Source organism: Tupaia chinensis, unplaced genomic scaffold (genome assembly GCF_000334495.1).
Source record: "Tupaia chinensis unplaced genomic scaffold, TupChi_1.0 Scaffold142716_1, whole genome shotgun sequence".
Taxonomy (NCBI): domain Eukaryota; kingdom Metazoa; phylum Chordata; class Mammalia; order Scandentia; family Tupaiidae; genus Tupaia; species Tupaia belangeri.
The window spans coordinates 7,904,530-7,919,962 of record NW_006202562.1 but is presented as its reverse complement, the minus strand read 5'-3'; the positions used below and the strand labels follow the sequence as shown (position 1 = coordinate 7,919,962).

General features: G+C 41.4%; 1 protein-coding gene across 1 annotated transcript in view; it reads right to left on the bottom strand.

Annotated features, from left to right (window-relative positions):
• Positions 1 to 15,433, bottom strand: part of DZANK1 (double zinc ribbon and ankyrin repeat domains 1) — a 191,113-nt gene that overhangs the window by 151,039 nt on the left and 24,641 nt on the right. The window contains exons 4-7 of the mRNA XM_006163646.3: positions 13,404 to 13,518; positions 11,395 to 11,491; positions 9,188 to 9,300; positions 3,931 to 4,016 (exon numbers count right to left, since the gene is read on the bottom strand). Coding sequence (XP_006163708.1) covers positions 3,931 to 4,016; positions 9,188 to 9,300; positions 11,395 to 11,491; positions 13,404 to 13,518 — 411 coding nt within the window. The remainder of the gene's footprint in view (positions 1 to 3,930; positions 4,017 to 9,187; positions 9,301 to 11,394; positions 11,492 to 13,403; positions 13,519 to 15,433) is intronic.

Below are 15,433 nucleotides of genomic sequence, written 5' to 3'. Positions count from 1 at the left end.
GGAGAATGGAGGAGAAGGGAATGCGGCATGACCATCCCCCGTGGGGGGTGATTTCTCGCTTTCTGTCTCTATGTCTCTCTCTGTATGTCTGGCAAGCGCACGCGCCCTACAGTGAAAAAAATCTCTCCAAAAAAAAAAAAAATTCAGGGTTTTTTTTTGAAATTTTGAAATGTACTAACTTTCAAGAACTATGGCGTATGAGCAAAAATTTTTTGATATGTAAAGTAAATGTTTATGAGAAAATGTAAATAAAGAATTTTTTTTAATTTTAAAAAAAAGAAAGAAAACTCTTAGCAAATTAGATATAGGAGAAAACGTCTTCTACTTGATAAAGGTCATTGACAAGAAACAAAACAAAATGAAACATAGTTAATATCATATTTAATGTTGAAAGACAAATGCTTTTCCCCTAGGATCTAGAATAAGACAAGGATGTCTAGTCTCACCATTTTTATTCAAAATTATATTAGAGGTGCTATCCAGTGCAACAAGTCAAGAAAAATAAAACAGAAAAAGAAAAAAACGATTTATTGGGAAAGGTCATAAAATAAACTGTCTTTATTTGTCAGTGACCTGATCCCTACAGAGATGATTCTATGGAATGTACAGATAAACTAATATAATAACTGAATTTGATAAGGCTTCAGGATATGAGGTTACTACACAAAATACTGTATATTCTAGTAAAGAAAAATAAAAAACTGGAATTTTTATTCTGGTGAAAACATATATAAGATAAATTTACACTATGAACGATTTTTAAGTGTGTATTACAATATTGTTAAGTATGTGCACATCACTCTACAAAGATCTCTAGAACTTCTTCATCTTGTATGACTGAAACTCTATACCATTAAACAAAAACTCCATTTTTTCTTTTCCTCAGTCCCTGAAACTACTATTCTATTTTCTGTTTCTAGGGGTTTGATTATATTAGACAATTCATGTAAAAGTAATCATGTATTTGCCTCTTGGTGAAAATCTGAAATTTTAAAAGCAATATCATTTATGACAGGAACAACTTAGTAAAAGATGAATAACTCCTGTGCACTGAAAATTGTAAGACACTGATGAAAGAATTAAAGAAGACCTAAACGGTGAGATGAAGCATTTTCATGAATTGTAAAGACTCAGTATTATTAATTTATCAACACTCTTTAAGCTAATATATAGATTGAGTGCAATCCCACTCAAAACTCCAGCAGGCATTTTGTAAATGTTGACAAGCTGATTTTAAAATTTATTTAAAAATAGAAAAGACCTAGAATGGATACAATATCCTTGATAAGAATAAAACTAGATGACTTGCAATACTTTGTTTTCAAACTTTCCATGAAGTTACAGTAATCAAGGCAGTATGGTAGTGAGTAAATACAGAGAAACATCAATGGAATAGAATCCCTAATCCAGAATTAGACTCATAAAATGTCATCAACTGATTTTCAAAAATTCCAAAACAGGCCAACACTATATTGCAATAGGTAAGTCCTGCACAGAGGAAGCTGAATCCCACATGGCTCACCAGGGTTTAAGTCTCAGCTGCAACAGCTTGAAAAACGTGCCACTAAACACTGTGCATATGCACAGCTCTCGCATCACCAACCACAGTTCTAAACCTGGTCCAGGGGGCTTGAAAAACACACAGATGCATGTGTGTGGGCCCCTGAAATCCTGATGGGATGGAGTAATGGAAGAAAAGAGATTGCGGCATAACCACAATTGAGGGGTGTTTTGCCACCCCCCCCGACTTCTGCTAAGTGTTTGTGCCCTCTGGCAATAGAAGTAAATAAACTATTAAAAAAAAAATTAGGGCCAGCAGGTAGATCGGTGGTTAAGGTGACTGGATCTCTGGTTGACTACATAGAGTCCCAGACCTAGTGGCTTGAAAAACACTCCAGGTGTATATGTGTGCCCAAACTCCCAAGAGGAGAATAGAGAAGGGATTGCAGCATGGCCATTCCCCCTGGGGAGGGGGGTGATTTCTCATTCTCTCTCTTTCACTGTATCTCTCAAATGAGCATATGCGCCCTATGGCAGAAAATATTTATTTTAAAAAAGAAGCAAAATATAAAAAAATATTTAATTAATTTTATTTATTATTATTATTTTGTAACTTGCTACAGGGCACATGTACTCACAAGAGACAGTGCGAGAGAAAAAGTGAAAGAGTAAGCCACCAGGTCCAAGAGTTGAACTGCAGTTGGCCATGTGGGAGTCCAGCATCCTAGCCACCACACTATCTGATGGCCCCCTAAAAAAAGAACTTTTATGGGCCAGCTGCTGATGTGATGATCAGGGTAACTGGATCTCACATGACTGACTACAAGGTTTGAGTGCCAGACATGGTGGCTTGAAAGACATTTTAAGCATGTGTGTGTATATGTGCCCAAAATCCCAAGAAGAGAATGGAGAAGGGATTGCTATGTGGCCATTCCCCTCATCTCCGTTTCTCTCCAGGGAGCCCACATACCCTACAGCAGAGAGATAGAGAGAGAGGGAAAGTGAAAAAGCCACTCCCAGGTCTGGGACTTGAACTACGGTTGGCCACATGGGAGTCCAGCTCCTCAACCACTATACCACCTGCTGACCCTTAAATTTTTTTTTTTAAATAAGAGAGCAGATACACAAATGACTGTGGATCCAAAAAGGAATACTACTCAGCAATAAAAAGAACAGATGTTTGATTTAAGCAACAACATGGGTAAATCTTAAAATAATTACACTGAGTGAAAAAAGGCTTGTCAAAAAAAGGAATATATAGGGACCAGCAGTTAGCATAATGGCTATGTCACTGGACTCCCATGTAGTTGACCGCGGTTCGCGTCCCAGACCTGGTGGCTTAAAACTCATGCTGGGCTCATGTGCGTGCGTGCCCAAGATCCCAAGAGGAGAACGGAGGAGAAGGGACTGCAGCGTGGCCATCCCACCTGGGGGGGGTGATTTCTCACTTTCTGTCTCTCTGTCTGTCTGGCGAGCGTACGCGCCCTATAACAAACCTCTAAAAAAAAAAAAAAGGGAATACATAGTAAATTATTCTATTCTATTTATGTGAGAAATCAAAAGCAAACTAAGCTATAGTAACAAGAAACAGATCAATAGTTACCAGGGAATGAGAAGAGCTGAAATGGAGGTGTTACAAAAAAGTACAATGTAGAAAAATTTTTGGAGGATATGAATTTGTTTATTTTTTTAAATTATAGTGATAGCTTCATTTCAAACATCTATTAAACTTTATAAATACATGCGGTTTTGAGCTGGCCACTTAGCTGATCACATGGTTTTAATCCTGGTCCCAATGGCTTGGAAAACACACCAGGCACATGTACATGTGTCCCCAAATCCCAAAAGGATAGAGAAATTGAAGAGAAGGATTGCAGTGTGACTAAGCCCCACTGAGGGCTGCTTTCTCCTGCTCCCTCTCTATCTCTTTGTCTCCCTCTGGTGAGTGCACATTCCCTCCGGCAAATTTTTTAAAATAAATAAATATATGCAATTCATATACTGTATGTCAATTATACCTTTTAAAAATCTGCAAAATAGGGGCCAACAGGTGGCATAGTGGCTAAGGCGCTGGACTCCACATGGCTAACCATGGCTCAAGTTCCCAACCTGGTGGCTTAAAAATCACACTGGCATATGTGTGTGCATGCCCAAAATCCTGAGAGGAGAATGGAGGAGAAGGGACTGCTAAATGGCCATCTCCCCTGGGGGAGCTGATTTCTCACCTTCCCTCTCTCTGACACTCTCTGTCTCTATCTGGCAAGTACATGCTACCTGTGGCAAAAACCTAAAATTTAAAAAAAAAATCTGTAAAATTTTAATTTAAAAAGGTGGGTGGATGAAACCACCCTTATGTCCCATCTTTAAATTCGCTTTGACCACAATGCATCTCAGTAATATTTAAGAGAGTAAAGAAAATGTGATACTTACTTAAGAAAGTCTGTCTCCCTTTGAATTCTCATGATCTCTGTGCTTGTCAAACCCTTCTGGCCAGTTATGTGTGCAAAACCAGGGGACTAAAATTAAAAATATAGGTATGTATAAATATAGAGATATAGTCAGTAAAATATAGCAAAGGCCACATAGTAAAATTCTACTGAAATGCATTTTAACAATTGTGTATAATATCTAGCATTCATCTTTTTTTAAACCATGATGAGAAAGGTCATGAGTATTACTCCAGTAATTAACATTAAAAATTACTTAAAGTTTGGGACCAGCAGTTAGCATAATGGTTATGTCACTGAACTCCCATGTAGTTGACCACGGTTTGAGTCCCAGACTCAGTGGCTTAAACTCACGCCGGCCACGTGTGCATGTGTGCCCAAGATCCCGAGAGGAGAATGGAGAAGGGATTGCGGCATGGCCATCCCTCTTGGGGAGTGATTTCTCGCTTTCTGTCTCTCTGTCTCTCTCTGTCTTTCCAGCAAGCGCATGCACCCTATAGCAAAAATCTCTTTAAAAAAAATTACTTAAAGTGCTATTCAGAATCAAACAAGCGTATGTCACAAAAAATGTGAAATTATGGGCCAGCCAGTGCCTGGATCCCACATGGCCAACTGCATGGTTTGTATAAAAAAGCATGCTGGGTGTGTGTGTGTGTGTGTATGTGTGTGTGCCCAAAAGCCTGAAAGAAAGGAGAAATGGAGAAGGGATTGAAGCATGAACATCTCCCATGAAGTGGAGGGCCTTTCTCTCTCTCTTTCTCTCTCTCTCTCTCTCTCTTTCCTCTCTCAGTCTCTTTCTGAGGAATGCAAGTGCTCTCTAGCAAATTTTTTTAAATGTGAACTTACAATAAAGGATATCTGAATTTACCATAAGACAGACCAGATTTAGAACTTAAAAACCTAAGTTAGGGGAACCAGCAGTTAGCATAATGGCTATGTTGCTGGACTCCCACGTAGTTGACCGCAGTTCGCGTCCCGGACCCGGTGGCTTAAAACTCACACCGGGCACATGTGCGTGTGTGCCCAAGATCCCGAGAGGAGAATGGAGGAGAAGGGATTGCGGTGTGACCATCCCCCCAGGGGGGTGATTTCTCGCTTTTTGTCTCTCTGTCTCTCTCTGTCTGTCTGGCAAGCGCACGCGCCCTATAACGAAAACCTCTCCAAAAAAAAAAAAACCCTAAGTTAGTATCCATTTTTCACAAAGGCTGTATCTCTAGGAAACTCAAAAGGGCTCACTAAAAGAAGAAAAATAATAATTAATTTAATTTAATTTAATTTAAAAGAGAGAGAGGGAGATGATAACAAGGGAAAAAATGCAAAAAAGCAGGCCCCAAATCCCAAAAGTCTAAAGGCAAAGGAACTTCAGTCACTAATACTGCAGGTGTGTTGAAAAAATTGAGGAGTTGGAAAAGAAAGACAATGGTGAAAAATCACATGAGGAAAATGAAGAGAAAGAAGAAAGAAAAGAGAAGAGTAAAGAAGGCAATGAGAATGAGGATGCTACAGAACAGGAGGAATATGAAGAAGAACAAGAAGAGGAAAATGACTACATTAATTCATACTTTGAAGATGGAGATGATATTGGTGCAGATGGTGATGACATGGGTGAAGGACCTATTAGCCATGAAATATCTTAATGATACAGCTTCTGAGCATTTGGGACAAACACATTTTCTATTTTTTCTTCTGATAAGAATTGACTATTTTTGTTCTAGTTTTGTTAGACAAATATTTGTTACCAAAATATTCAGAATTGCTTTGAGTTTATATACTAGGTACTTTACAGATTAATTTCTGACACTCTGACATTCATACTACGTGCCTATGCCATCCTGCTTGGGTATTTCAGTGGATTTTTTCTTAGGGAGAGACATTTTTGCTCTAGGGCACATGCACTCACTGGATAGACAGAAAGAGAGAAAGTAAATCATCCCCTGGGGAGATGGACACACGCACGTGTGCCTGGCATGAGTTTCAAGCTGCCGGTCTGGGACTCAGACTGCAGTGAGCCATGTGGAAGTCCAGCGCCTTAGCCGCTGCACCAGTTGTTAGCCCTGTGGATTCTTTTTTTTATTACTTGGATTCAAATGTGCCTAATTCTTGCATTTCTTTTTTTTTTTTTTTAAGAATTATTTATTTAATTTTATTTACCATTTTTATCATATTTTTAATTTGCTACAGGGCATATGTGCTCATCAGAGAGAGAGAGAGAGAAAGTGAGAAGGCAAGCTGCCAGGTCTGAGACTCAAATTGAGATTGGCCATGTGGGAGTCCAAGCCTTAACCAACATGCCACCAACTGGCCCCATTTTTGCATCTCTTATTCTATGTATTCATACTTAAATATGTCATTCTTGTTTAACCGCTGATCTTTTGTAAAATTATTGCTAGTCATAATGGGTTCCTATAAATATGAAAGCTGATTTAAAAAGAAAAGAAAGTGTAACTCCAGGGATTTTTGTTTCGTTTCATTTTGTTTTTGAGGTTTTTGCCTTAGAGTACATGCACTTGCTGGAGAGAGAGACAGATAGACACAGTGAAAAAGAGAGAAATCACTCCCCCCACAGGGGGGATGGTCACACTGTAATCTCTTCTCCTTCATTCTCCTCTCAAGATCTAGGCCACACACACATGCACACACACACACACACACACACTCAGCATGATTTTCAAAGGGTCCAGGACTAGAACCTCAGTCAATCATGTGGGAGTCCAGTGAAGTAACAGCTACACCATCTGGTGGTCCCCCCACATATGTTCTACTTGGAGTTCCCCCACATATGTTCTACTTGGAGCTCAGGTAGAAGGAAAAGAGTGAGAGTTCTTGGTTTTCCTTTAGATGCCAAAAGTCTTGTTGGATTTCATAAACATTGAAAAATCAAAACATTAGTGCCAGCCAGTTGGCCTAGTGGTCATGGTAGCTAGATCCCACATGGCCAACTACAGCTTGACTCCCAGACTGGTGGCTTAAAACAACACTCTGAGTACATGTGTATGTGTGCCCAAAATCCCAAAAGGAGAGAAATATGGAAAAGGGATTGCAATATGACCATGATTCATGGGGATGCTTTCTCGCTTCCCCTCCCTCTCTCTCTCTCTCTCTGCATATCTCTCTCTGACTAGTTGCATGTGACCTTTGGCAAATTAAAAAAAAAAAAAAGCCATCATTAGTAGTATGAAACTAATACAATTGTATACCAAATTAGAATTATAAAACAAAAAAGAGAAAGAAAAGAAAAATCAGCCAAGCAGGTGGCGTGGTAGTTAAGGTGCTGGACTTCCACACAGTTGACTGTGGTTAGAGTCCCAGACCTCGAAGCTTAAGAATCACACCAGGTGCATGTGCATGCATGCCCAAAATCCTGAGAGGAAAATGAAAAAGAAGGGATTACAGCATGTCTATCCCCCCCAGAGACGATGGCTGATTTTCCTCCTCACAGTCTCTCTGTCTCTCTCCTTTCAAGAAAGCATGTGCACCATATGGCAAAAACCTGAAAAACAAAAAAAGAAAGAAAAATCAGAACACTAAAATAGCAGTAGTAGTAGACAACTAGTATAAATATATTTTTGCATTACACTCAACCATGCCTTGATTCTTGTTTAACCGCTGATCTTTTGTAAAATTATTGCTAGTCATAATGGGTTCCTATAAATATGAAAGCTGATTTAAAAAGAAAAGAAAGTGTAACTCCAGGGATTTTTGTTTCGTTTCATTTTGTTTTTGAGGTTTTTGCCTTAGAGTACATGCACTTGCTGGAGAGAGAGACAGATAGACACAGTGAAAAAGAGAGAAATCACTCCCCCCACAGGGGGGATGGTCACACTGTAATCTCTTCTCCTTCATTCTCCTCTCAAGATCTTGGCCACACACACATGCACACACACACACACACACACACTCAGCATGATTTTCAAAGGGTCCAGGACTAGAACCTCAGTCAATCATGTGGGAGTCCAGTGAAGTAACAGCTACACCATCTGGTGGTCCCCCCACATATGTTCTACTTGGAGTTCCCCCACATATGTTCTACTTGGAGCTCAGGTAGAAGGAAAAGAGTGAGAGTTCTTGGTTTTCCTTTAGATGCCAAAAGTCTTGTTGGATTTCATAAACATTGAAAAATCAAAACATTAGTGCCAGCCAGTTGGCCTAGTGGTCATGGTAGCTAGATCCAACATGGCCCACTACAGCTTGACTCCCAGACTGGTGGCTTAAAACAACACTCTGAGTACATGTGTATGTGTGCCCAAAATCCCAAAAGGAGAGAAATATGGAAAAGGGATTGCAATATGACCATGATTCATGGGGATGCTTTCTCGCTTCCCCTCCCTCTCTCTCTCTCTCTCTCTGCATATCTCTCTCTGACTAGTTGCATGTGACCTTTGGCAAATTAAAAAAAAAAAAAAGCCATCATTAGTAGTATGAAACTAATACAATTGTATACCAAATTAGAATTATAAAACAAAAAAGAGAAAGAAAAGAAAAATCAGCCAAGCAGGTGGCGTGGTAGTTAAGGTGCTGGACTTCCACACAGTTGACTGTGGTTAGAGTCCCAGACCTCGAAGCTTAAGAATCACACCAGGTGCATGTGCATGCATGCCCAAAATCCTGAGAGGAAAATGAAAAAGAAGGGATTACAGCATGTCTATCCCCCCCAGAGACGATGGCTGATTTTCCTTCTCACAGTCTCTCTGTCTCTCTCCTTTCAAGAAAGCATGTGCACCATATGGCAAAAACCTGAAAAACAAAAAAAGAAAGAAAAATCAGAACACTAAAATAGCAGTAGTAGTAGACAACTAGTATAAATATATTTTTGCATTACACTCAACCATGCCTTGAAAAAATAATGCCAGGCATATGTGTAGGCATGCCCAAAATCCTGAGAGAAAGGATTGTGGCAAATGTGATTTCTCACTTTCCCTCTCTGTCTTCCTTTGGTAAGCACATGTGCCCTGTAGCAAAAATTTAAATAAATAAATAAATAAATAATACTGGAAGTGCTGGGGGTGGGAAGGGCTCCAGAAAAACCAGTTAACAGATACAACAATGGAAAATCATTTGCTAAGGATGACATATATGGTAAAATCTTTGACTTGACTGACATTCAATGCATGTATTAAAAAAATCATTGTACACTGTTAAGGTGTACTATAATTAAATGTAAATAAATAAGCAAATAAATAATAAATAAATTAAAATATTGGAGGTGTTTTAAAACCCAAAAGACTTTCCTCAGATGTTACCTGGGACTGGTGGATGTAGGGTCTAGAACCTGATCCTTCACAGGAAGCTGGGATTTCCAGTGGATTTTCTGAGAAGCGAAGATCCTTTAAGGTTTTGGGGTCAGTTTTCTCACCTATTGCAAAGTCAAAAATTATATTTAAAAAACAGTGTTCTGTGAGCATCTGTACTTATATATAGTCACACAAAGATGTCTTTTTTTTTTTTTTTTTGTAGAGGTTTTTGCTATAGGGCGTGTGCGCTCGCCAGACAGACAGAGAGAGACAGAGAGACAGAAAGCGAGAAATCATCCCCCAGGGTGGATGGCCACACCACAATCCCTTCTCCTCCATTCTCCTCTCGGGATCTTGGGCACGCACGCACACGCGCCCGGCGTGAGTTTAAGCCACCGGGTCCGGTACTCAAACCACGGTCGACTACGTGGGAGTCCAGCGACATAGCCATTACGCTAACTGCTAGTCCCAATATGTTCATAGTTAGAAACCTTTCAACAAGAGACCACTGTCATCACATTCTTCTCCTAGAAGTAACAATTACATAAAGACCCTCCCAACTCAAGGAATTAGAACTGAGAAAGAAAAAAAATAAGCCCAGACTGAGGACATTATCTTCCCTGCTACATTCTCCAGTCTTCCACATCAATCTGGGAAAACAGATAAATCAATTATTCCTCCCCAGGACACACTGCAACTGTAAAACGTCCTAACACATCCCTCGGTGAGTGACTACTGCCTTCTGACTTGCAGAGAAATCTTGTTTTATAAAACCATCGATTATCACAAACTTTGCTGTATCAGGAAAAACAAAACATCATTGCTTGCCTGGAGGACCTAAGTCACTTTGAAACACTCAATTTCCAATCTTGGCAAAGAGCTTCAGGTAAAGAGCACAGGGCACCACGTTCCGTGGGTATCTCTGTGGTTTCCAAGGTAGCAGAACACTGGGTCCCCTTCACACACTGCCCACCTTCACTTGGCGCCCATCACATTTCTGTTTTCTGGCCAGCCTATACCATAGTAGATAAGGTGGCTGGATCTCACATGGCCAACTGTGCAGTTCAAGTCCTGGGACCAGGAGGCTTGAGAAAAATGCCAGCCACGTGTGCATATGTGCACAAAATCCAAGAAGGAGGGAAAAAGGAGGAAAAGGGATGGCAGTGTGATCATTCCCTGTGAGGGATGATTTCTCACTTTCTCTGTCTCTATGCCTCTTCCCAGCTAGTGCATGCGCCCTCTTGCAAAAACGAAAAAAAAAAAAATATCTGCTTGCATTTATTTTTTTAAGAATTATTTAATTTAATTTATTTATTATTATTTTTTAAAGAATTATTTTATTTAACTATTTATTTTTATTTGACTAGAGAGAGACAAAGTGAGTGAGAGAGAGAGAAAGTGAGAAAGAAAGCTGCAAGGTCCAAGACTTGAACCACGGTCAGCCATGTGGGAGTCCAGCACCCCTAACCACCATGCCACCTGTCAGCCCCTATTATTATTATGTTAATTCAACCAGAGAGAGACAGAGAAAGAGAGGGAAATCAAGAAAGCAAGCCACCAGATCCAGGACTCAAACCATAGTTGGCCAGGTGGGAGTCCAGCACCTCACCTGCCAGCCCCTTCTGCTTGCATTTAAATTTCAATTGAACTCCACCCTTTCCCCAAACCCTATAATTCCACCTTGCCTTCTCTTTAGTAAGATGCCTCATGTTGTGTGGTCTCTCCCAGGTGTGTGGTCTCTCTCATTGCAATGAGTCAATTAATCTGACTTTGTTAGACTGCTTGGTTATACTCATGATCTTAAGCTCTTAGTAGGAAAGCACTAAAATTCAAATCACAGCCTACTTTCCTGCTCCAGTGTTTCTTACTCTGGCATCTCTGCAGATAATAAAACACGCAGTGGGGCTGCATGGTGGCCCAGCAGCATCACGGCTGGACCCAGAGTGAAGGGGTCCTGGGTTCATGTCCCGGAAGGGGTCCTGGGTTCATGTCCTAGAACCTGCCTGAGCACACCAGGCCCATGGTCGAGGCCAGCAGGCACTGACTATGGACTGTGGTATGAAAACCTGTTAGATGTCCCACCTCCCACCCCCATCTCTCCCTTCCTTATAGAAAAAAAAAACAAGCTAAAAAGAAGAAAACAATCAGTAAACAAGCAGCAAACCTGCACATGCATTTAGAATACTAAATGTTATCTTCATTCTAACACATCATACCTGGAAACTTTCTAAGGTTAACATTCCAGCGGGGTCTGTTTTCAGCATTCTTATATTTCTTCTTTAGTTTTGATCCAACAAATCCATTTTTTAGTTCCTAGAAATGAAGAGATTATATACCAATCACTTGATTATGTCCATGTAGAATACAAGCATTAAGAGGTACACACTAGAAAAAGCATCATGGCATGTGTTTCTTATTTGAAAGAGCATACAGTAGTTTTGACAAAGTGACCCCTTTTCACTTTGCTTTGGAAACACCCAGCTTTAGATCTGGGCTGCTTGGTCAGCAGCATGTCTGGCTGCTTGGCCTTACTAGGCAACGTGGCCAACACAGGAGGCAGGGAGCAGCACACGTAGGCAGGATGGTGCAATCATGGAAATGTAACTATAGAGGGTCCACCAGGTCCAGGGGCCCGAGACAGGGTGGGCAGACCAGGTGAGGACTTATATATGCTGCCTGCCCACACACAGTCCATGGGCTTCATCCCTTCCATCCGAGTCAAGCTTGAGCACTTGCTGACACAGGAAGGCTCAGCCTCTGTCGACTCCTGCCTTGATCACATGTGAGCCCATCCCAAGCCCCCTGAATTGGTCTTACAGTTTCTTTGGTCTCAGGCCCATTGCTGGGCTTAAAGGACACTCCCAAAAACTTCCTCTATCACTCCAAACATGACCAGCATGACTGAGACTTCTTGGTTGGTCACCTCATCTCAGGCCAGCCCATCCTCCAGCCCTGCTGTCCACAACCCAGGGACAGAAGTTTCAAACATCCTTCTTAGGCAGGTCTAACTCACTAGCTGATGAGAGGAGGCTGTGCCCATTGCGGGCGTCTATGATCTTGATGCAGCTCTTCACCAGGTATGCACTCACCGCCCTCTCCTGCCTGCCTCTGTGCAAGGCACTGAGTGTGGCAGCTGCTCTCTGCCACCTGGGGCTGACAGTGCAGGGGGAAGACAAAGAACAAAGGAATCACATACTCAAAGGATTTTATAAAAACACTGACTTTAACCTCGCCATTAAGGTGGCAGTTGCAGAACAGTGCGCAGAGTTTAGTTCGGCTGGAGAACCTGTGTGTGTTGGGGACAGAGGGCGGTGTCACAGACAAAGCAAGAAAGGCTGACAGAGAACAGAAACAAATTACTTGGGACACAGAGAAAGGTTTCTGCTTTCTTCAGTAGCCAAGGGGGAAGTGAAGACACCAAGACATGGGCAACAGGCAGGGTAGGAATTCTAATCTTCAGGGTAAAGGAAGGGCTGGCCAGAGGCTGGGAAACCAGTGAAGCTGGTTTGTAGCGGCTGATACTAAATTCTAGGGACTTGACTGAGAGCAAAGTAATGGAATGAAAGGGAAGACATGGGCCAACTCTACCAGCAGCTGAAATGCGCTGACCAAGAGAAGCCAGATCCCACAGAGTGTGCCAGTTCAAATCCCCAGTCCAGTCATCCTAAAAACTGAGAGGCATGTGCGCCAAGTGTCCAAGACCTGATGGGCCGGGGAACTGAAAGAAGGAGACTGCAGCATAAACCAGATCCTGTGGAGGGCGTTTCTCACTCTCCTTTCACTCTCATGGGCACGCTGAGGTACTCTATCATGAATAAAGAAAAAAAGAAGTATTAAAAAAAAAAGAAAGGTGAATCAGCCAATGGCATAATGGTTGAAGTGGCTGGTTCCAACGTGGATGACTATTTGGGTCAAGTTCCAGAGCTAGCAGCTTGAAAAACACATCAGGCATGTGTGCATCATGCCCCAAATCCTGAGAGGAGACTGGAGAAGGCATGGCAGTGTGGTCATCCTCCAGGGGGTGATTTCTCACTTTCTCTCTCTTTCTCTCTGTCTCTCTCCTGCAAGCACACATACCCTATAGCAAAATTAAAAAGAAAGAAGGAAGGAAGGAATAAAAGCAGGAAGGAAGGAAGGAAAGAAGGAAAATGTCCCCACTGAGAAAGAAAGCACTGAGAATATGATGACAATATAAATATATTGTATTAATAGTTTCATTACTTACCTGCTTTGAAGAATCTTTGACAATATTTTCATCATTGTCTTCGGAAGAGGCTGTATTTGGTGGTTCGTAGTCTACCTGAAATACCTTTGTGACGATCCCACTCTGTCTGCAATCTCTGAAAATAATTGGAAAAAAACTTTATCACACAAAGATTTAAAGATGATTGGCAAGTAAGATGACTGTATTAAAGTCCCTTAATCTAGCTAATAAGTTTATTATATTTCAAATTGGAGAAGGCAAAATACAGGTTTTTTTTTTTTTTTTTAAGAGAGATTTTTGCTATAGGGCGTGCACTCACCAAAGACAGAGAGAGCTACAGAGAGACAGAAAGCAAGAAATCACTCCCCTCCCCAGGGATGATGGCAATGCCATAATCCCTTCTCCATTCTTCTCTTGGGATCTTGGGCATGCATGTGAGTTTTAAACTTCCAGGTCCAGGAATCAAACTGCAATCAACTACATGGGAGTCCAGCGACATAACCATTACATCATCTACTGATCCCAGCAAAATACAATTCTATAGGTTTTCCTTACCTCTTTCTCACTTGGTTATCTCTTGCTATGTAGATAAACATCCCCAACATGGTACCTTAAAACACAAATCTGGGCCAAGGGGTGGTGTGGTAGCTCAGGCAGCTGGATCCCTCATGGATGACTATGTGGTTCAAGTCCTGGACCAGGAAGATTGAGAAACACAATGGGTCCACATGCATGTGTGCCCAAAAATCCCAAAAGGAGAGAGGAATGGAGAATGGATAGTAAAATGACCATTCCCCACAGAAGGTGTTTTCTCCCTCTCTTGGGTGTTGTTCTCTCCAGTGAGCACCCACACCCTCTGGTAAAATCTTAAAAAGCAAAACTGAATACAGTTCTGTAATTAGCTGGGCTCAACTAGGTAGCTCTCATTTGAGTTCTTCCATGTGGCTGTAGGGGCTGGAGTGAACTGAAGGCTTAGTTGGGCTGGGTGTCCAAAGTGGCTCCTTCCATTTGTAGAGGCAGAGCCTGGGCTCTGAGGACTGGAACATCCAGAAATTCACTGGTCATCTCTCTCAGTCTCTCTGTCTCTAACTCTCTCACCCTCCCTCTCCATGTGATCAGCTTGAGCTTTCTCACAGTATGAAAGTATCAGTAATCAGACTTCCTACACAGTGTCTGGCTTCTCCCAGTTTTATGTTCCGAGAAACCAAAGGAGAAACCATGAGACCTTTTGTGACTGTAGAAGTCCTTGCCATCATTTCTGTATCATTCTATTGGTCAAAAGCAAGTCCCAGGGCCCAGAGGTTATGAAAGGACATGAACACTGACCAGCCTGGTTCATTGCGACCATCTCTGGAGACTACTACATTCATTGTAAAGATCTCACAACTTAAGCCTCTATTCTAAATCAAAAACTGTGGTTGCATAGGTATCTAAGTATCGTTCTGTAAGTCAAGAGCATTTCCTTACTCATTACTGACACATAATATATGCTGCTCTGGTAGATTTTGTAACTGTTATTCCTCAAATACTATTATGTTTTCAATTTATTCATAATATTTCACAATTAATCATGACCTTCTCAGATGCAATAGAAATTCCATCAGAGGACAGTACAAAAGTGGCCATGACAAAACTAGTGGTGATTTCACCTCAATACCAGCAGCTCACCTACATTTTTTTTTCTTTATTTGGAGAAGTTTTTGCTATAGGGCACGTGCGCTCACCAGACAGAGAGAGACAGAGATAGAAAGCAAGAAATCACCCCCCAGGGGGGATGGCCACGCCGCAATCCCTTCTCCTTTGTTCTCCTCTCGGGATCTTGGGCACGCACGCACACATGCCCAGTGTTGAGTTTAAGCCACTGGGTCTGGGACTTGAACCACAGTCGACTACGTGGGAGTCCAGTGACATAGCCATTACGCTAACTGCTGGTCCCAGCCTATACTCATTTGTTCAGAAGATTTATTGAGACAGAATTTACTGGACAAAAAATTCACCTATTTTAAGTATCCAATTCAATGAGATTTAGCACTGTTTTTAATTTTTTTAAG